The sequence below is a fragment of the Portunus trituberculatus genome, chromosome 46 (assembly GCF_017591435.1).
Source record: "Portunus trituberculatus isolate SZX2019 chromosome 46, ASM1759143v1, whole genome shotgun sequence".
In the NCBI taxonomy this organism is placed as follows: Eukaryota; Metazoa; Arthropoda; class Malacostraca; order Decapoda; family Portunidae; genus Portunus; species Portunus trituberculatus.
In genome coordinates, this window is record NC_059300.1 from 17,258,087 (window position 1) to 17,281,552 (window position 23,466).

Sequence of the window (23,466 nt, forward strand, 5' to 3'; positions counted from 1 at the left end):
CCTCCTCTCCTCTACCCCCTTCTCTCTCCTTTCACTCACCACTACCACCTCATTCACTCCACTCTCACTCTCCCCCTCCCCCTCCCCCTCCAACAAACCGAACCTATTTTCACACTCAACAGGTTTAGTCCTATCCTCCCTAACTGCCTCCACTTTCCTTCCCCTCGCAACCTGCCATCTCTGCCCATCCTGACTACTATCTTTCCCAGTCTGGCTCGCCTGCTCCCTCTTCCCCACTCTGCTCTTCCCGACAGAGAGCCAAGCCACCCTGTCGCCCTAAGAAGGTCCAACCTTCGGCCTAACACTGATCTCCTGCCTAATTTTTTCCACTGCCTTCTCAAGCCTCTTAACCTCCTCCTTCAACTCAAAGATGAGAACTTCGTTCGCACTTTTCCCCTCACTTAGCTTTCTCATTTCCTCTCGCAATTCTCGGTGCTCAAGAGAAAGAACTAAATTCTTGCTCTTGAGCCTACACACCATACACTCAGAAAAGTCAACGACCTTCCTGTCATGCCCACACATCTCACACACAACAAACTCGCCCAATCCCACCTCAACACTCTCTTTCACGCACTCAATCACACTCTGATATACCTCAGTAGCTACTGCCATACTAATTTACAATCTGTTAACTCACAAGAACACTATACGTAGCTAACAAACAAATAAAAATACTTGGTGACGGCGGGGTGGGGGAACCGCGGTGGTGGGGGGCCTAAGTGAGGTCAACTAATCCTCTTTCAAGGTCAACTTGACGGTTACAGGCCTAGTTTCCTCGCTCTACCAAAAAACTTAACTCACAAACACTGATTCTAACCACTATTTCACTCTTAATCTAACACTTGCAGTACACACTATCACTTCACTAACACTCAAAAGCACCACACACAGACACCAAGCACAAACACCACTCGCTAACTTCATTAGTGAACACAGTTTTGAAACTCATTCATTATTTCACTCATTTCCTTTGCTGTTTGGTATGTCTTCCCTCCTTTAATTAATTTTTCTATTGTTTTCTTATTTTTTTATCTTACCATTTATGAATTTGTAGAAAAGCTTGGGTTCATCTTTGCTTTTTCACACCACATCTTTCTCAAAGTTTCTTTCTTCCTCTCTCCTTACTCTAATATATTAATTTCTCGCATCCTTATTCTGCTGCCTGTTTTTTCAATTCTCTGCTTTTTTAGTTTTTTCCGAGCCTTATCTTTTTCCCTTGTAGCTTCTATACATCTGGCATTGTACCAAGCATGTATACTTATTTCTTCACTCCATCATTATATTTCTGTAGGAATATTTCATATCTCCTCTGTATTGTCATAATGTTCCTTCATTCAAAATCAGCAAAAAATTTTCCCAACTTTTCAAAATCTGCTCTTGCAAAATTTATTTTATTTATTTTTTTTTTTTTTTTGTAATATTCTCTGTATCTTATCCTGTCTTCTCCATGCATTTCCAACACTAATGTTACATGATCACTTCTTCCCATTGGACTAAGGTATTGTATGCTGGGAGGGGGCTCTGGCTTCTTTGTGAATACTAGGTCAAACAATGATGGTTCTTCTTCCCCACTGTACCATGTTGACTCTTTCACCCACTGATCCAGTGTATTTACCATAGTCAAATGTAACACCTCCTCACTCCATGATCCAGCATTACCCATTACTTTCATCTCTCTCCAGTTTACTCTTCTACTGTTAAAATCTCCTTCTATAGTAAAACTAAATTGTACTGACCTATAGGGTGAGTCCGATAATCTGTGTGATGTTGTCATATCTTTCATTACTTCAGAGAAAACAGAATAACTGTTCTTTATTCAATTTAATGCATGACTTTGCTAATAAATACATATACAAAAAAGAAAGATGGAGGGGGATCAAGACATGAAGATACCACAGGTGAATTACGTACAGTATAGGTGCTACATTATAGAAGTGAAAATGAGGCTGATGATTTACCTAATATTTACTGTTATGTCCTCTCAAGATACCAAGCATAATATAATGTGTGGTGAAAAGAAACATAAGATGAGACTTTTATTTCACTTATTGCCCCAAGCTGACTTGTCGAAGTCATCGAATTTCGTTATCATTGCAGAGCGGTTCTTTGTCTGAGAAGTAAACACAGGCTGATAGGGTTGTGGTGCTGTGCTGTATATCTTGTTTGTGCTGGAACAAATCCTCTTCACCATGCCTTCAGATATACCAGCTGCATCTGCTGTCCTCTTCTTCATTAGATTTATGGGTAAAACTGGTCCTCGATTTGCTTTTTCTTTTAAGAAGTATCTATTAATTCTGTAGACAAAGCGTCAGTGTGTCCTTCCATTGTGGCGACTACATGAGAAGTGAGTCCATTTGTACCTGTATGGTGACCTGATTCATCCCCCTTCCCCCAGGGAAAATCGCCTGATCTGATATGCCACATCGACATACATGTACATGAAATTCCTTTATTTGATATGGTATATAACACTTATTTGTATCGTCTGCTATTTTTTTTTTTTTTTTTTTTTACATTACAAGGGCACTGGCCAAGGGAAAACAAAGTGTTGGAAAAAAAAATCCCGCTGGTTGCCAGGCCCTGTTAAGAGGAAAGTAGAAAGAGAAAAACAAAAAATCTAAAAGGAGGGTCCAGTTAACGTAAGAGGTGTCTTGACACTCCTCTTTGAAAGAGTTTAAGTCATAGGCAGGTGGAAATACAGACACAGGTAGAGAGTTCCAGAGTTTACCAGTGTAGGGAATGAAGGAGTGAAGATACTGGTTAACTCTTGCATTAGGAAGATGGACAGAATAGGGATGAGAAGAAGTAGAGAGTCTTGTGCAGCGAGGCCGCAGGAGGGGGAAGGCATGCAGTTAGCAAGTTCAGAAGAGCAGACAGCATGAAAACAGCGGTAGAAGACAGATAAAGATGCAACATTGCGGCGGTGACTTAAAGAATCAAGACAGTCAGTTAGAGGAGAAGAGTTGATAAGACGAAAAGCTTTAGATTCCACCTTGTTTAGTAAAGCTGTGTGTGGATCCCCCAGACATGAGAGCCATACTCCATACACGGGCGGATAAGGCCCTGTACAGAGCAAGCAGCTGGGAGGAGAGAAAATGGACGAAGACGCCACAGGACACCTAACTTCTTGGAAGCTGATTTAGCAAGAGTAGAGATGTGAAATTTCCAGTTTAGATTTTTAGTGAAGGATAGACCGAGTGTGTTTAATGTAGAGGAGAGGGAAGTTGAGTGTTATTGAAGAAGAGAGGATAGTTGTCTGGAAGGTTATGTCGAGTAGATAGTTGTAGAAATTGAGTTTTGAGGCATTGAACAAAACCAGGTTTTCTCTGCCCCAATCAGAAACAAGTGAAAGATCAGAAGTTAGGCGTCCATAGCATCTCGCCTTGAGTCATTTAATTGTTGTTGGGTTGGGCGTCTGTTGAACGCTGTTGAATAATGCAAGGTGGTATCATCAGCATAGGAGTGGATAGGGCATTGAGTCAGATTTAGGAGATCATTGATGAATAATAGAAAGAGAGTGGGTGATAGGACAGAACCCTGTGGAACACCACTGTTGATAGTTTTAGGGAAGAACAGTGACCGTCTACTACAGCAGCAATAGAACGATCGGAAAGGAAACTGGAGATGAAGGTACAGAGAGAAGGATAGAATCCGTAGGAGGGTAGTTTAGAAATTAAAGATTTGTGCCAGACTCTATCGAAGGCTTTCGATATGTCAAGGCCGACAGCAAAGGTTTCACCGAAGTCCCTAAAAGAGGATGACCAAGATTCAGTTAGGAAAGTAAGAAGATCACCAGTAGATCTGCCTTTACGGAAACCATACTGGCAATCAGAGAGAAGGTTGTGAGCTGATAGATGCCTCATTATCTTCCTATTAAGGATAGACTCAAAGGCTTTAGAAAGGCAGGAAATCAAAGCTATAGGGCGGTAGTTAGAAGGATTGGAGTGGTCACCTTTTTTAGGGACAGGTTGAATGTGAGCAAACTTCCAGCAAGAAGGATAAATAGAAGTAGAGAGACACAGATGAAAGAGTTTGACCAGGCAGTGAGCGAGTTCGGAAGCACAGTTTTTGAGAACAACAGGAGGGACTCCATCCGGACCGTAAGCCTTCCGAGAATCAAGGCCAGAGAGGGCCAGGAAAACGTCTTTATAAAGAATTTTAATTTTAGGGATGAAGTAGTCAGAGGGTGGAGGAGTAGGAGGAATATGCCCAGAATCATCCAAAGTTGAGTTGGTAGCAAAGGTTTGAGCGAAGAGTTCAGCTTTAGAAAAGAAGAGACAGCTGTAGAGCCATCTGGATGAAGTAAAGGAGGGAAAGACGAAGAAGTAAAGTTGTTAGAGATATTATTGGCTAGATGCCAGAAATCTCGAGAGGAGTTAGAATTGGAAAGACTTTGACATTTTCTATTGATGAAAGAGTTTTTAGTAAGTTGGAGAATAGATGTAAACAAACAACTGAACTACTTTTCACTGTTAGGCCAGGACAATATATATATATATATATATATATATATATATATATATATATATATATATATATATATATATATATATACATACAGTAGAGCCTCAACTTTCGCGCCTAATTGGTGCCAAAAAATCGGCTCGAAAGTGAAAACCGTGAAAGTGGGGGCATTGACTTTATGGAAAAAATAATAATCGGTTCTGGAGCTATCCAAAAAATACTTATATCTCCATATAAATCTGACAAAGAAATACATTCTATTATGAAATACAATTGTACATCAAATAAAAACACCTTACACTGTATGAATTTAGTAATACTTACCAAATATATAAGTATGAGGTGCTTGATGTATGGTTATGGTGGCCACCTACTGGGGCCCACTGCTGCTGCAGCTGATGCTGCTGCCGCCACCGCCGCCACCAACACTGTCTCCGCCATTCTGCATTTCTTCCTCTTCCAGTCTCTGACGTAACAATTCCACTTTGTGTTGCCTTTCCACATCTGCCATTTGTTCTCGAATAAATCCAGGGAAATCTTCATCCATGTTGAGCTCAGCATCTGGTTCTGCTCCCTCATCAGCTTCCCCTTCTGCTTCCAAAAGACCCTCTGCCACTTCCCTTGGCCTTTGGAGGTAGTGGGTGATTAATGCCTGTTGCCCTTCATAAACTTTTTTATTAAAAAGTTCCCCAAAGGTATCAGTGATGTTTTTTAAGCTAGCCAAGATTTTCTGTTTGTGTTCAAAGGCTAAGGGCTCTATCTGTTCAGTCAAGGACACAAAGTTAAGTAACAATGATGACAGTACGGCAGTTGATGGTGAACGATCTTGCTGAAGTTGTTGTTGTTGTTGTTCAGGTTGCTCGATATGGTCCCCTTCCATGTTGTCCTCCTCCAGTAGGTCTTCAATATTATTTTCTTGGTTGTAGTCGGCTAACTCCAGCATTTCCTCCCTTGTAACATCGGCAAACCCTGGGCCTCTAACCTGCCGTACCACCTCGACCGTCTCTGCCAACAACTGCTCGGTCTGCTGCCTGTCTCCTTGGGCAGCGATCATCTGTGGGAGTAGCGGTTTCCATGCATGTTTTAGGGTGGCGATTGTGAGAGTTTCCCAAGCCTTAGCAAAAGCCTCAACTGCCAGCCGGATGTTAAACTGGCTCCAGAATTGTTTTATTGTGACTGTGTCAGATGATGTAGAGGTGCTAGCAAGGTCATCACAGTCACTTTTGCGGTCTGAGGACAGTGATGAAGTTGCATGATCATCTGTTTCAAGGTCCTGAAGTTCCGCCTGGCTGTCTGTTGCCTTTCTTATTCTCCCGTGCACGTCTTGATAAAACAGTAATTTAGTGTTGGCAATTACTTCCTGGTCCATGGGCTGAATTCTTGATGTTGTATTTGGGGGCATAAAAACTACTTGTACCAATGGATGGTGGCCTACAAGGAAACGTGCATGCCCATGAACAACAACACACAGAAATCCAAATTGTTAGCCTGGCAGTGCGCTTTTGCCTCCGGCACGAAACAATTATGAAACCAGTCCAGTGATAAAGCAGAGGTCATGTACCCCTTGGCATTTGACCTCCATATGTAGCCCTTAAGTTTGTCCATGTTTGCATTTTTGTAGGGGCGAGGGCACTTAGAGTGATACAGAATTAGGGGTTTCATTCTGTGTGTTCCATCGGCATTAGCAGTTAGCAGTGCAGTAAATCGGTCTTTGGCCATTTTTACTCCACGAGCTTGCTTTTCAGAGACAGAAATAAACGTGGACTTTGGTGATCTTTTCCAGTATACGCCAGTTTCATCAGCGTTATATATTTGCACCAAGGAATAGTTGCCATCTTTTATCAGTTGTTGGGCTACTGCAGGGAAGCTAGAGGCAGCAGATTCGTCTGCAGACTGGGCCTCACCCTGATAAACAGTATATTTTACCTTCACCCTATTCTTAAAACGATGAAGCCAACCACGGGATGCAGTGAAGGGTGGGGGGTTTTTAAGATTAATTTTCTTGATTACAGCATTGTACAGAACACGGGCTTGGTCCTGAATCTGGGGCCCAGTTACGCTAGCACCTTCATCATTTCGTCGATTTATCCACCTCAATAGATAATGTTCTAAAATTATCATCACCTTGTTATAATAAATAACAGTTTTCACACTTCTCTCACCCCCAGAATGGTTCCCCACACCACTAGGGGTAAAATATTTCTTTGCTAGAGCCAGATTTTTCTTGATTTCACTATTCTGCTTCCTCATACTACACACTAGATTCGGGGACATTGTACATATGACAAATCTGCACGTTTCTAGCACCTTAGTCAATCTGCTGCATTATTTTAGTTTTCATTTCATTATCATACTGCCGCTTTTTCACACCAACTTTGTACTCACGCCTTTTAACTTTCCCTCCTAATTTTGAAGGTCTTGGGCTCTTGCTTTCTTTGCTGGTATCACTAGGGGCGCCCCCCGCACCACCAGATGCACATGTGGCCATAGTTCATGAGAATTCGCCTCTGTAGCAGGTAACCAGAAGAGTCAAGGTAGCACGACCATAAAAACAGGTATGAACACAATGGCGGGAAGTGGTAGACTGTGACGAAAACACCGTGACGTCATCCAAGATGGCGGAAAATAGTTGCCGCTCAGCTTGCAGGTAGAGAGGGAAGTTTAAATATCGCCGGACACAAGATACCGCGAAACAGAGAATCGCGAAAGTGGTTGTCGCGAAAGTTGGGGCTCTACTGTATATATATATATATATATATATATATATATATATATATATATATATATATATATATATATATATATATATACAGGCAACCCCCGCTTAACGAAGCTTCACACAACAAAGGTTTCATTTTACTATCATCTGCCCATTTAATGAACACCAAACTCGCTTTAACAAAGTTTTATCCAAGTAATTTTTTCCAAGTTTGAAAGCCCCGCCATATCACACAAGCTGACAAGCTTTTGAATACACCAGGAGCTGCCGATACTAAGGCCTGCCTCAGGAGAAATCCTGGGACACCTGTGGAATCAATATCAAGATCAAGCCTCTCATAGACAACACGCGCACCACTCACTCCCCTGCTCAAAACAATAACAGCATCAGCAACAGCTCTGTCTTCCCTTGCTCAACTTACCACCAAAATGCCCTGCAATGTGGCCTAGCATTCCTAAGAAGACCAGGAAGTTTCTTACTCTCAAACTGAAGCTGGATATTATTCACAGACACGAGAGGCGAGAAAACTATAACATTGCTCGCCACCATCTTGCCTCCATTTACTGTCTACTATTTTCAATTCAGCAGACTATATTAAGAAGGCTGGCAAGACCGTATCTTCCTTGCAAGCTAAAAGAACCACCTGAACTCGTAACTCTACAATTGATAAAATGGAAAGCCTTGTGGAAATGAGGTACATAAGTTTTGTATGTGATACAATGATGCGCCCTTTGTTTACATTCCACAGGTTGCCGGTTAGTGTCTTTCCCGTTTCACTCTCCCTCCCTTCACAAATAAAAGATCATCAACATTATAAAGTTACGTACATACATACATTAGTCTTTCCCGTTTCACTCTCCCTCCCCTCATAAATTTAAGATCATCAACATTATAAAGTTACGTATATACATACATTAGTGTACATTATAATTGCTTAAATTAAACTGTCTAAATGTTTAACTTCATAATTTTTACGTTCATTAAACCTTTGCATGGCGTTTTGGTGGTAAGTTGAGCGAGGGAAGACAAGCTGCTGCTGACGCTGTTATTGTTTTGAACTAGGGGAGTAAGTGGTGTGTGTGTTGTCCACGAGAGGTGCTGGTGTATTCAAAAGCCTGTCAGCTTGCATGATACTGCAGTGCTTTCAAACTTGAAAAAAATTACTGATAAAACTTCGCTAAAGCGAGTTTGGTGTTCGTTAAACGAGCAGATGGTAGTAAGCTCAAGCTCTACCTCAATTTCCAGGATGACACAATGATGTATATATCTCTTCCAGCAAAACTGAGTTAGAGTTAGTAACCATTGAACATACATGTGAGAGGATTTCACAAGGACTATTTTCAGAGCCAGGCTGATATTTGATATCATATGAGTATTCAGAGAGCTCTAGGTGTCATCTCAGTATTTTGTCATTCTTAATTTTTGATGAGTGATTAGAACTAAACATAAATCAAATAACCTTTTGGTCTGTAATTATAGTGAATCTACAGTCAATAATGAATAGTTTCCACTTTAGTATGGCTTCTATGATTGCTGCAGCCTCTCGACAGCAGGCTGTAGTCTTTCAGAGCTGATCAAAGTCCTAGAAAAGAAAACTACAGGTTGACCAAACTGGGAAAGGGTGGCATCAGTCTCTATTTGTAGTGGCAAGGTCTCATTGAAAGCTGCCAGAGAGGTCTTACAGATATCATCCTTTAGTGCTTCAAAGCATTGAACAGCCGCAGAACTGAGAGGAAAAGAAACTTTATGCAGAAGTGATTAAATACGTTTAGAATAGTTCTTGCTTCAAATTGAGTAATACAAGAAGAGTCCTAGAGTTTAAGATAAGACTGGTTAACAGGAATAGGTAGTTCGATGAGGGGCTTGAGGCACTTAGGATCAGGGTGGAGGGAACCATTAAAAATGCTTTATCCAGATAGGTTATTTCCTCTTAACTATACTGACACATCTTATGACTTTCATTCATGATTACATTTCCATATCTCAACTCAAATGCCATCAAAACATGGTCACTTTTACCTAGAGAACTTTCATACAGTAGAATCTCGAATCTCGATCATAATTGGGACCAAAAATACTGATCGAGATTTGAAATATCGAGATGCAAAATTAACTTCTTATAGAGAAAAATGTAATTGGGACCAAAGCTTTGGCAACTAATCTATATTAACTACGTTAACCTTGAATCTGTGAATAATTTTTTTTTTTTTTTTTTTTGCCAATGTCACTGATTTTTTCACTTCATCCTTCTTGCTTTTTAATGCCCGGGGTTTGAATGTCTGGGGGAGGCCGCGGGTGACTGGTACTACACTCAACAAGTTGCCGCTAGGTGGGAGAGCAATCGAAACGATCGCATTGCCATGTTCCATGTTTGTTTTGATACAATAAAATGAAAAATGTAGGACATAACATTCCAGTGGGAGCCCTCCCACTCAGGCATACGAGGCAACGAGGTTCTCGATGCTGCTGCCAAGATGGCCCTGACGGACCATAACATTACCCCTCTCACCCTGCCACTCTCCACCTCCAAACGCCTCATCACCCACACCTGTCAGTCCATATAGAATGAATCCCTCACCCCTGTCTTACAAACCATCTCAATGGGCCAGTACCGCAGTGATTCTTCCCCGCAACCATGGATTGGACGTCGCCCTCACGCGTCTCCGCCTCGGCCACACACGACTCACCGCTCGCCTCCACCGCATGAGCCTTGCCCCAGACCCATACTGCCCTTGGTGCATCAGCATCCCTGAAACTATGAACCACTTCATGCTGGAGTGTCCACGCTTCCACTCACATCGTGTGGTGCTGCAAGAACAACTCCGTGCCCTGGGAGTAACCACATTTGACTTGCCCACCCTGCTTGGGGTGACAGGCATCGACTCGTCACGGCAATCAGCAGTGCTTTGCCTCACTTGTTCCTTCTTCAACAAGACTAACCAACTACAATGCTTGTGAGAACACCACAGGCATCTCTCTAGGGCTCCTAGGATCGTAATAGATCATCGCAGCCCTTAACAACAACAACAAAATGAAAAATAGCGATCGAGATTCGTGTAATTTGGTCGAGATATGTGAATCGTGGGTTTTTGATGGTGCAATCGAGATGCGAAATATTTAGACGAGATTGATCGAGATTCAAGATTCTACTGTACTGCATATTTTCAATAATTTCTGTGTCCTTTGTGAATACCAAATAAAGTCTTGATGGCATGTCACTTCTGCTAAATTTAGTATCATAGCCAACCCGTTGTGTCATCAGGTTTTTCACCACCAGTTTAATAGTGTTATTACTCCAAGAGTTCTCACCCTCCATTATAGTTGCTATAATCTTCCAATTTACATTCTTACTTATAATAAAATAATCTACAATGATCGCACCATTACTATCCATTACTGTCAATTCAAGTCCTTTAGTGTATCTACCAACATTTCTTCATGCTCCTCTTTTTCCCCAAACATTCTTAAGGGACACATACACTCCTATGTAATGTGTGTGTGTGTGTGTGTGTGTGTGTGTGTGTGTGTGTGTGTGTGTGTATTTACCTATTTGTGTATTACAGGGCCCGAGCTAAGCTCTCTGTGTCCTGTCTCCTTGTCCACTCCTGTCATATCTCTCTTTCATCTGTGTGTGTGTGTGTGTGTGTGTGTATTTACCTACCTAGTTGTATTTACCTAGTTGTAATTTTACAGGGCCTGGGCTTTATGCTCGTGTGGCCCCGTATCCATATCTACACTTACCCAATTTTTCTTTAAAACTATGCATACTCGTTGCTGACACCACTTCTTCACTCAAACTGTTCCACGTCTCAATACATCTTTGCGGGAAACTATATTTTTTAACATCTCTCAGACATCTTTCCTTCCTCAGCTTTTTACTATGCGATCTTGTGCTTCAAATGTCATATTCTTATCTCAGGATCAGTTTCTCATTATCCACTTGTCCCATTCCGTTGATCAATTTATAAACTTGTATCAGATCACCTCTCTCCCTTCTCTGTTCCATAGTTGGTAGATCCATAACCTTAAGTCTCTCCTCATATGTCATCCCTTCAAATTCTGGAACCATTCTTTTTTGTAGTCTCTCCAGCTTCCTTATGTGTTTCTTTTTATGGGGGGTCCACACTAATCCTGCATATTCCAATCTGGGTCTTATTATAGTACTTATAAATTTCTTCATCATTTCTTTGTCCATGTAGTGAAATGCTATTCCAATATTCTTTAGGAAATTATATGTCTCTGAAAATTCTATCAATATGGCTTATCAGTTGATTATTTTCTTCCATCGTCACTCACAAATCCTTTTCCTTTTTTACTTTCTCCAGTTCTACTCCATCTCCCATCTTATAGATTCCCACTGGTCATCTTTCACTCTTTCCCATTTCTATGACATGGCTTTTGTCCACATTGAATTCCATCTCCCATTTTTTACTCCATTCCCAGATCTTATTTAGGTCTTCCTGCAGTATTTCACAATCCTCTTTTTGCTTTATAACTCTGTACAGCTTCGCATCATCCACAAACAGATTTATGTAGCTGTTCACTCCTTCTGGCATGTTGTTTATATATATGAGAAAAAGTATTGGTGCCAATACTGACCCCTGCGGCATTCCGCTTTCTACTGCTCTCCACTTGGACTTCATATCTTTAACTACCGTCCTTATTTCTCTCCCCCCCAAATAATTTTCCATCCATCTCAATGTGCTTCCTTTTAAGCCACCCTTCTCCTCTAACTTCCACAGTAACTTTGCATGTGGCACTTTATGTCTATTATCTATGTCTATTTTGATTGCCTCATTTAGTTTTGTTTTAGCCAGGCATACAATATCCGGTTTTTCTTTCTTTATGTAATCTTTTAATTCTAATTTACTTGATAGAACCCCGTCTATGTTAGTATACATCATTTTTAGTTTCTTGCCCTTATCATTTTTAGTTAAACTTGCTCCACTGTTTCCTCTTCCTTCTCTTTTATATACCATTTCCTTATCCAGTCTCCTAGAATTCTCCCAAAAAATGCCTTTTTCTCCTCCACTGTCCATTCATTATTTTTTTCCCTTACAGTTGCTGCCAGTTCGTTGTATCTCTTCCTTTCTTTCTCATTTCTATTTTTCCTTTTATATATATATATATATATATATATATATATATATATATATATATATATATATATATATATATATATATATATATATATATATATATATATATATATATATATATATATATATATATATATATATATATATATATATATATATATATATATATATATATATATATATATATATATATATATATATATATATATATATATATATATATATATATATATATATATATATATATATATATATATATATATATATATATATATATATATATATATATATATATATATATATATATATATATATATATATATATATATATATTGCAGCCTTCTGTTTCTCTGAGTTTTGTTGTTCTATATAATATCTTCTGTTGCGGCTTGTGATTTTAGTAGTATCTTAATTGGCCTCGTTGTTCCATCTTGATAAGGTCCCAATCTGTGTATTTGCTCTACTTCCTCCTCTAGGTTCTGCCTATCTTCATCGTTTAGATTTTTTAGTAGGTCTTTGACTGATTTCATTTCCTCTTTTTCCCTTCTTGGTCTATATTTTACATTTTTTTTTCAGTCCAAATATGATTACACTCATTTTCTTTTCTGCAGTTTCCCTTACTAGGTTTTCTTTTTCCTTAAGGACTCCTATAATTTTGTTTACCATATTCTCATCTCTTTCTTTTAGTTGTTCCTGGATCACCTCGTGAAGATTATCCTTGTCTTTCTTATCTTGGACTCTCCATGCCTGTACTTCCTTCTTAATCACGTCCTGTACTCTTTCCTCTTCTTTGTTAACTAGATTTTTCAGGTCCTCTTTTTCTTTCTCTACTTTACCGAGTCCATCATCCATCTGTTTCTTATATTTGGCTAGTTCTTTTCTCAGTTCTGCATTTTCTACTCTTAGCCTAGCTTCATTTTCTTCCACTTTTTTTTATCCTTTCTTTCAAGATCAGAAACTCTTTCTCCTGTTCATCATTCTCCTTACTTCTCATACTCTCCCTTATCCAATTGTCTAATTTTTTTTCCAGAGTTAAAACTCGCCTATGGAGGGTAGTGCTTGCCTCATCAAAACCTCCGAAGCTTCCCTCTCCCTCATCAACATAATCATTCTCTTCCTGTACTCTTTCTCTATTCTCATACCTGCATATGGGTGTAAACTCTTTCTGACTCATGGTGCCTTTCAATGTAATTCCTGGAGACCATTGCCACACAAGTCACACAATTTGCCCAGGCCTCTGTAAATACAACCTCAGGTAGTGAGATCAGCTGTGTGTGTGTGTGTGTGTGTGTGTGTGTGTGTATTTACCTATTTGTGTATTACAGGGCCCGAGCTAAGCTCTCTGTGTCCTGTCTCCTTGTCCATTCCTGTCATATCTCTCTTTCATCTGATTGACACACTTCGCGTCAACGACATCACTGCTCAGTTTATTCCACTTATCAATGCTACGATGCGGAAAACTGTATTTTTTCACGTCATTTAGACAGATGTCCTTTATTAGCTTTTTTCCATGTCCTCGGAGATGATTACTTGTGGTCACCTTTATCAACTCTCTATCCAGTATGTCAATCTTGTTCACCAATTTATACATAGTTATCATATCTCCTCTTGTTCTTCTCTCTTCTAATGTGGTCAGCCCCAGCTTCCTCAGTCTTTCCTCATAGTCTAACTCCCTGAGTCCTGGTACCATCCTTGTTGCCAGCCTTTGTACCCTTTCTACCTTCTTCACATTTTTCTTCATATGCGGTGACCAGACACATGCTGCATATTCTAGCTGGGGTCTTATTAAGGTACATAATATCTTCTTCATCATTCCTTCATCTAGGTAGTGGAATGCAAGGCCAATATTTTGAAGCATGTTGTATGTTTTCCAAAAAATCTTGTTAATGTGTTTCTCCAGTGACAAAGTGTTTTGCACGGTTACTCCTAAGTCTTTCTCCTCATTGGTCTCTTTAATTTTCTCATCACCCAGCCTGTAATCCCAGTTTGGTCTGTATCTACTTCTTCCCATTTTCATAACATGGGTCTTGTCTATATTAAATTCCATCTGCCACTCTTTACTCCACTCATATATTTTATCAAGATCTTCCTGTAACTTGTTACAATCTTCCACATTCTTTACTCTCCTCATAATTTTAGTATCGTCCGCAAACATGTTCATATAACTGTCAATTCCTACTGGCATATCATTAACATAAATAAAAACATGATGGGACCCAACACTGACCCTTGTGGAACTCCACTGGTTACCTTCTTCCACTCGGACTTCCTTCCTCTCACCACTGTTCTCATTTCTCTTCCCATTAAGTAATTTTCCATCCATTTTGCTAGTTTATCATTTACTCCTCCAGTCATCTTTAGTTTCCACATCAGTCTATTGTGTGGTACTTTATCAAAGGCCTTTCTCAAGTCCAGGTAGATAGCATCCACCCATCCCTCTCTATGTTGTAGTATGTCAGTCACTCTTGAATAAAAACATAATAAATTGGATACACACGATCTTCCTTTTCTGAAACCAAACTGCCTTTCACTCAGAATGTTTTCACTTTCTAGATACTCACTCCACTTAGCTTTAATTACTTCTTCACATACCATGCACAATATACTAGTCAACGATACTGGTCTATAATTTAGCGGTTCCATTCTACTACCATTCTTATATATAGGCACAATGTCAGCTCTTTCCCACTCTTTCGGGACTAATCCTGTTCGTATGGAGGTTTCCACAATATCAAATGTGTGTGTGTGTGTGTGTGTGTGTGTGTGTGTGTGTGTGTGTGTGTGTGTGTGTGTGTGTGTGTCCGTGCATGCATGTGTGTTTTTTTTGTTTTTTTTCCTTCTTTATTTATGTAAGAGGGGAAAGGTGACCAAAACTCTTACCATACAGCCTGGATGTGTTAGCAGGAGTATGCAGGAAGGCTTTCATTTTTAGCTTTGCAATTTTACTTGCCTCCGAGTAATTTCAATTGTCTCAAACAGAAGCTTGTGTTATCAGATTTTTGCATTCTTATAATAGTCCCTAATTTGCACATATGATATCATAAGTTTCTATATACTAATGGATACTTACATTATGCAACCTCAGTGTATATAGGTTTAGATTTTTTTACATAACTTCAACTGTAAATCTGTTATATTATGGAGGAAATTTTTAAATGGTTTTCTTTCTTGCAAATGCAAGTTTCTTTTATCAGCATGGATTAATATCATAGATATATATGTATGTATGTACTTATTGTATGTGTATATTTGCAAAGTTCTTATCTTTACGTATTTTTTCACAGGGCAAAGACTGGTCAACTCATCAGCATATATGTACAAACACTTCATCGCTAGACTCATCTTGAAAGCTCATCAAGAGGAGAAAATTAAAGTGTTATTTGAAGGATGATTTATTACATTCTTTAATCTATAGATTTTGTTCTTCATTAATAATGAAGACATTTGTTTTATGAACGTATGGTCTCATTATTTCTCTTATATCCTTCCATCCATCCATCCCACTGTGCCTAAGATATTTCAGTGCATTATTATTATTTTTTTTTTTTTCAACCCAAATACTTCAGTTTTTCTCCTTACTTTGCAGAATCACCTCACATCTTGATGCAAGCACACTCAGTCTATAAAACCTGCTAAAATTACAAATATATCTGCTTTTTTCTCTTTCTGCTTTCCTCACATAAACACTGAAATTCATAATGAACCATATTTTGAAATCGTCTTTACTAATAAAAACTCTCTTCTTTCATGTACTTAGTTACACTCACACTATTAAGCTAAGACTAAATATGGCAACTCATACACTAGCCTCAGAGTTCTTGTCTGGGGAGGTGACCACAAATGTTCCCAGGTCGAACTACTCTTCTATTATTGACAAGTATCTTGAAACCCTCCTCAAATTTTACTTTATTAAATTATACAACATTCATGGCTTTAGATCTAATTTTCAATCCTTTGAACACTATCTATCCTCTACTAACCCTCACTGAAACACAAATGTGTGAGGCATCTGACAGCATCCTCTTTCTTGCTCCCTCCTACTTTCTCAATCTTCATTTTTAATCCAAAGAGGGATGTTGTATCTAGAGTAAACTCAACTTAACCTGTCCAGTGCCAACACTGTAAATTTGTGGCATCTCCCTAACTTGTGCTCATTTATGGCAACAATATAAAAAAAAGTGTTTATTTGTTAAATGAACTTGACAGAAAATACACTGTGTTTACTTCAAACCTTACCCTAGCCTATGAATGTGTTTGTTGGTGTGCCTCTTTTACTGGGCATTAGTGGCAATCATGTTAGTACCTCTTTAGTCATCGTCAGAAGGAGTCATGGCACACTGCTGTAATTTGAGGGATGAGCAAATTTATTCCGAGTTAATTAAATTGCATCTGGTAATGAGAAAATGTTATCAGACAAGTCTGACGATTCAATAGCTGATAAAGATTAGTGTTATTATTAGCCCCACAACCCTTATCTTTTTATAGCTAAGAGACATTGTTTCTCTGTTGGTAGATTTTAAATTCAGCCTTTGTTTTATATTATTTTTTTTTTTTTTATGGATTTTTTTACCAAGAAAATATTAATATGAAATGACAGCTCACATATATAAATATACAAGAAACACCAGCTTTAGACATTGGATAAAAAAAAAAACATTTCTCTATCTTTTAGTTTTCATTTCATTGAAATCAAGCAAAAATTCACTCCAAAATAGACTTCAGAAAGGGAATAACATATTTTGAGATGGAGGCCAATAGCATTTATCGGTCGATCTCGCACCTGTCATAACACACTAGGAATTTTTTCAGGTATATTATGTGTTTTTATGATTATTTGCAATCTGATTATACAATCAGATGTATTTCTAACCATATCAAGCACTCAGTCCCATCCTCTGGCCTCCCTACATGGAAAGTATTATTTTGTCAAGTGAGAGGTATCAGAGATCCTCTCGCTCCTCATTGTTGCTAGGTTTGATGCTTAGAATGAGAAACCACCAGAGATCATGTCCACATCTTGCTGTGAAAGCCATGGCTGATATCGAGCAAAAAGCAGGATACAGTGGGTAAATAATGTGTGGTGTTATGATCAGCAATTGAAAAGCGGGTCACAAGAGACATCCCTTTAAAACTACACTGACACCAAGGAAGTTAGATAGGAGGAGGTGGCATTTGCCTATCCTGCTGTACTAAAAAAGTGAAGCAAGTGGGAGGAGCTTATGAGGCTGTGGGGGGGGGGAGCTTTTGATTGGCAGATACACAAAACATTGGCCTCTCCTCTGTTAAGCAGTGGAAAATTGCCACTTTCTTTTCCATACTAGATGAAAACTGAGAAAAAGAAAAACTGATGGTTTGACTTATGTAAACTACATTATAGTTTCCTAAATATGTCATGTAGACCCCATTATATACATATCTCCTGGAGAACTGTTTAGTATGTATATATATGATTTTCTTTTTAAGCCTTTCTACATCCTTGATTTTTGTTTGTATATATAAGATTTGTCATTAACAGTAACATAGATGTTTATGACAAGTCAGAGATTAATCTTTATTTATATATATATATATATATATATATATATATATATATATATATATATATATATATATATATATATATATATATATATATATATATATATTTTTTTTTTTAAAGTTTCGTAGTTATTATGGACTGAATACTTCAGTAGGAATTGAGACATTCTTAGGGGGTTATTTTATTTTTTCCTGATGCATACGTCATCATGCATATATTATCAAATGAATACAATGAAACAGAAAACTATGGTATTGGAGAGGGATAAACAAAATGGCTAGAAATATTTTTGGCATGCTTGAGATGTGAGGTGTTGCCACATGCACATCCAACCATTTTCCTGAACTAATAATTCTTGTTTACCTATAGGTATTTGTGATGTAAAAAAAAGTATTTATTTATTACACAAATTATAGTCATGAAATGTGCATGTAAAGTAGAGAATAAAAGATAAGAAAAATGTAAATATAAAATTCCCTTCCTTAGTCTGACATCATGAGCTCTTAGAAGATAAAGTATTCAATAACAAGTATCATATGGTAGCCACACTTCAGCTCAATACAATGGAATGATATATATATATATATATATATATATATATATATATATATATATATATATATATATATATATATATATATATATATATATATATATATATATATATATATATATTTATTTATTTATTTATTTATTTATTTATTTATTTATTAATTAATTAATTTTGTTTACTTATTATTTTTTTTGCAAAAGGAGCAACTGGCCAAGGGCAGCAAAAAATGGAAAAAAAAAGCCCCATTGGGTTGCCAGTCCCCTTTTAAGTTCAAGTGAGTTATCCAAAATGCAGGGACAAATGTCTTGAAAGCTCCCTCTTAAAAGAAGTCAAATAGTAGGAAGATGGAAATATAGAAGCAGGCAGGGAGTTCCGAGTTAACCAGAGAAAGGTATGAATGATTAAGAATACTGGTTAACTCTTGCATTAGAGAGTTGAACAGAATAGGTATGAAAGGAAGAACAAAGCCTTGTGCAGTGAGACTGCAGGAGGAGGAGGCATACAATTAGCAAGGTCAGTAGAGCAGTTAGCATGAAAATAGCGATAAAAGATAGAAAGAGATGCACCATTTTGGCAGTGAGAAAGAGACTGAAGACAGTCAGTCAGAGGAAGGGAGTTGATGAGACGAAAAGCTTTTGAATTCACCCTATCTAATAAAATTGTGAGTGGAACCCCCCCCCAAACATGTGAAGAGTATTCCATACAAGGACGGAAAAGACCCTTATACAGAGTTAGCAGTTGGAGGGGCAAGAAATACTGGTAGAGACGCCACAGAACTGCTAACTTCTTAGAAGCTGTTTTAGCAGGAGATGAGATGTGAAGTTTCCAGTTAAGATTACAAATGAAGGACAGGCTGAGGATAGTAGTCAGTGTGGAAGAGAGAGACAGTTGAGTGTCATTGAAGAAGAGGGGATAGTTATCTGGAAGGTTGTGTCGAGTTGACAGATGGAGGAATTGAGATTTTGAGGCATCGAACGCTACTAAGTTCCCTCTGCCCCAATCAGAAATCTTAGAGAGATCAGAAGTCAGGTGTTCTGTGGCGTCCTTGTGTGATCTGTTGATTTCCTGAAGGGTTGATCGTTTCCGAAAGGACATGGAAAGATGTAGGGTTATATCATCAGCATAGGAGTGGATAGGGCAAGAAGTTTGGTTAAGATCATTAATGGATAATAGAAAGAGGGTGGGTGACAGGACAGAACCACTGTTAATAGATTTAGAAGAAGAACAGTGGCTGTCTGCCATGGCTGCAACAGAACGGTCGGAAAGGAAAAACAAGATAAAGTTGCAGAGAGGATAGAAACCATAGGAGGGCATTTTTTAAATCAGATTAGTACCAGACTCTATATCAAAAGCTTTTAATATGTTTCACGCGACAGGAAAAGTTTCTCCGAAATCTGTGAAAGAGGATGACCAAGAATCAGTAAGGAACACCAGAAAATCACCAGTAGAGTGACCTTGACTGTAGCCATACTGGCAATCAGATAGAAGATTATGAAATGACAGAAGTTTAAAAATTTTCCTATTGAGGATAGATTCAAAACCTTTAGACAGGCAACATATTAAAGCTATAGGATGGTACTTCGAGGGATTAGAACGGTCATTCTTTTTAGGAACATGCTGAATGTAGGCAAACTTCCAGCAAGAAGAAAAGGTAGAAATTGATAGGAATAGTTGAAAGAGTTTGTCCAGGCAAGGTGCAAGAATGGTATCACAGTTTTTGGGGACCACACAGTTTGAGTGGTGACGAGGGCAGTGAAACAGCAGGTCTTCTAGGCTGTCAGGCTTTGTACTGCACCTTCAAACTTCCCTCCTCAAATATGTAAACAAATCATCACCAAACATACCAACTGCATCCATATTCTTGCTCACTGACTACCAACCACTCAATCAATCAATCAATCATGGGGGCCATATGCCAGGGGATGTATTGCCTTGCCTACCCTATGACACCACTCCAGGTGGTCATGCCTTGCGATTCTCCATGCAGGCTCCCTCCCCGTACCAAGAAAATCCCAGCAAGAGGCATTAACTTGCCGCAGCCCCTTAGCCTCTTCCATGCTGGATTATACCTTTCGGAGACAACCCCATATGCAGGATCGGCTTCTGGGTAGCGTGCCACATGCCCATATAGTCGCAGTTGGTATTGACAGACTACGCTAGTAATTGGCCTCAAATCAGTCTCACAGAGCTATCACTGATTTGACACAAAGTTATACCAGCGGTACCCCATGATCCTGTGAAGGCATTTAGTACCAAAGACATCATTTCACCTCTTCAGATCGTCCATGTCTCACAATCATAGGGTAAGACACAGATAACCAGATCTGAATCTTTGTCCGTCTGCACAGGTACCAATAACACCAAATTCTCGTGTTCAGTGAATCCATACGCCATACAACTTCCTGTCTTGACCCACCGTCATTATGTACTACACTACCAAGGTATGTGAAGTTTTCCAAGATCTCATGCATGGACAGACTGTACTGTTTCATCCAGTAAGCCTCCAAACACCTGAACCTTGGTCTTGGGTCAGAAAATCTGGAGTCCCAAGGACCTTGCCTCCTCGTGCAGTACCTCTAGAGCCATTACCAAGATCTGTAATCTCAGTATTACCAACAGATGCTCCACAATGACTTTAGCTTACAACTCTGCCTAGTACCCAGTCCATGCAAGTGTTGAAAAGTGATGGAGCAAGCACACATCCCTGCCTCACTCCCATATTCACAAGAAAGAAGCTGGACATGCCCTATCCACACTTCACAGCACTCAGTCCCAAAGTAAAGACCAATTAATAGACCAATAATCCTTGCAGGAATCCCATGGAGACGCAAAGATCCCAGAGTGTCTCGATGCACTGAATCCAACGCCTTTTTTATATTAACATAGGCTGCAAGTACGCAATCTCCTCTTAACGAAGGTTCACACAACGAAACTTCGCTACAACGAATGTTTCCTTTTACTACCATCTGCTCGTTTAACGAACACCAAACTCATTTTAACGAAATTTTATCCAGGTAATTTTTTCCAAGTTTGAAAGCCCTGCTGTATCAAGCAAGACGACAGGCTTTTGAATACACCAGTGCCTCTCGTGGACAAAACACACACCACTTACTCCCCTAGTTCAAAACAATAACAGCATCAGCAGCAGCTCGTCTTCCCTCGCTCAACATGCCACCAAAATGCCCTGCAATGTCGCCTAGCATTGCTAAGACCAGGAAGTCTCTTACTCTTGAAGTGAAGCTGGATATTATTCACAGACACGAGAGAGGCGAGAAAACTAATAGCATTGCTCACCACCATGGCTTGACTCCATCTACTGTCTGCAGGTAACTCTCAATTTACGTATTTGATTTACGCATTTTTGTTATAATGCGACCAAAAAAATATTATAATTAATTTAATTTGCACGATGGTTTTGCTTATACGTGATTTGGCCCAACTGCATTTTCAAACTGAGAGCCAGACGCAATTTCAAACTGCGCACCAGAGAGTTATGCAGTTGGCTGATAGGTGGGAGCTCTGAGGCTGGATCCAAGAAGCAGGATGTTGTCTATGTTAGTACAGACAACCTCCATAGCAATCTCCTGCTCACATACCAACCTTCGTAAAATAGCATCCACAAAGATTCGTTGCTGTTGGCGGGTGGAGGTTGGTAGCCCCCTAAAAGTGCTCATTGGCTGCCAGGAGCTGGATCCAAAAAACTTTAACAATGTCAGAGCAACCTACTGCTGCAAATGGCATCCATGAACACTTGGAGGGACGGTAACGAGTTTGCTATGAGGTTGCTCTCAGATTTCTGGTAACACCACCTCTCCAGGTGGTGTTACTACCTTATATATGCATTTATGTTCACAAAACAACATTTCTATTAGCTTTTTAAAAACCCTGCCCCCAATAAAGGATTGTTTTGTAATGCATAAAGTGAAATCTTACATGGAATACCAAAAAATAAAGCAGAGATAAGATCGCCCACAGACGAGGCGGAGACTCGCGGTGACTCAGCCGCTTCTTCTTCTTGTGACCCTTTTAGCTTGCATGTTGTCTTTCACCACGATATTTATGTTTCCACTCCTCTATTGCCTGCTATAATGGATATCATATCTTAGTATTCATATACTAAGTGACACTGTGGCACTGAGTGATAGTGAATTACTAATGAAATACCGTGGTATTTCATTAGGAGGTAGCACAGACCGCCAAAAGCGGCCTAAAGTAATGCTACAGAGTGTGGACTGTTAGTCGTCTTTATTCATTTACTATTTTTTTTTTTTTTTTTTTTTTAACCTTGAAAATTTCAGCGGCGGAGGTACGTACTCAGAATTTCACCTTTCCGCACATGTCTCAGGTGCGAAGGTACTGACTTAAAATTTTGCCTTTCCGTACCTGTTACTTCCGCACTTTTGAAAATTTTTCCGCACTTCGGACCTCTGCACCTTGTTTGGTGGTCCCCAGGTACAGAGGAGCGGAGGTGCGGACCGAGGTACGGAATTGCCCAGCTCTGCTTATCGACCTTTCCTTGTTGTTGGAAGGGTGACCGTTCTAATCCCTTAAACTACTGTCCTATAACTTTAATTTTTTGCTTGTCGAAAGTTTTTATATCTATCATCAATAGAAGATTCTTAAACATCTGTCACTTCACAATCTTCTATCTGATCGTTAGTATGGCTTCCATCAAGGTCGCTCTACTGGTGATCTTCTGGCGTTCCTTACTGAGTCTTGGTCATCCTCTTTTAGAGATTTCAATTAAACTTTTGCAGTCGCATTATACATATCAAAAGCTTTTGATAGAATGTGGCACAAAGCTTTGATTTCGAAACTGCCCTCTCTTTCTCTCTGCAACTTCATCTCAAGTCTCCTTTCCGAATGTTCTATTGCAACCATGGTAGACGGCCATGCACTGTTCTTTTCTTAAATATATTAACAGTGGTGTTCCTCAGGGTTCTATCCTATCACCCACTCTCTTTCTATTATTCATTAATGACGTTCTTAACCAAACTTCTTGCCCTATCCACTTCTACACTGATGATACCACCCTACATCTTTCCATGTCCTTTCAGAGACGACCAACCCTTCAGGAAGTCAAGAGATCACG

The 23,466-nt window shown here is 39.1% G+C and overlaps 1 protein-coding gene across 4 annotated transcripts in view; it reads left to right on the forward strand.

Annotated features, from left to right (window-relative positions):
• Positions 1-16,494, forward strand: part of LOC123519816 — a 113,211-nt gene extending 96,717 nt beyond the window's left edge. For all 4 annotated transcript variants that reach the window (XM_045281336.1, XM_045281334.1, XM_045281333.1 and 1 more), the window contains one exon: positions 15,567-16,494. In XM_045281336.1, the coding sequence (XP_045137271.1) occupies positions 15,567-15,629 (63 nt within the window). In that variant the 3' untranslated portion in view covers positions 15,630-16,494. The remainder of the gene's footprint in view (positions 1-15,566) is intronic.
• Positions 16,495-23,466: the final 6,972 nt, after the last annotated feature.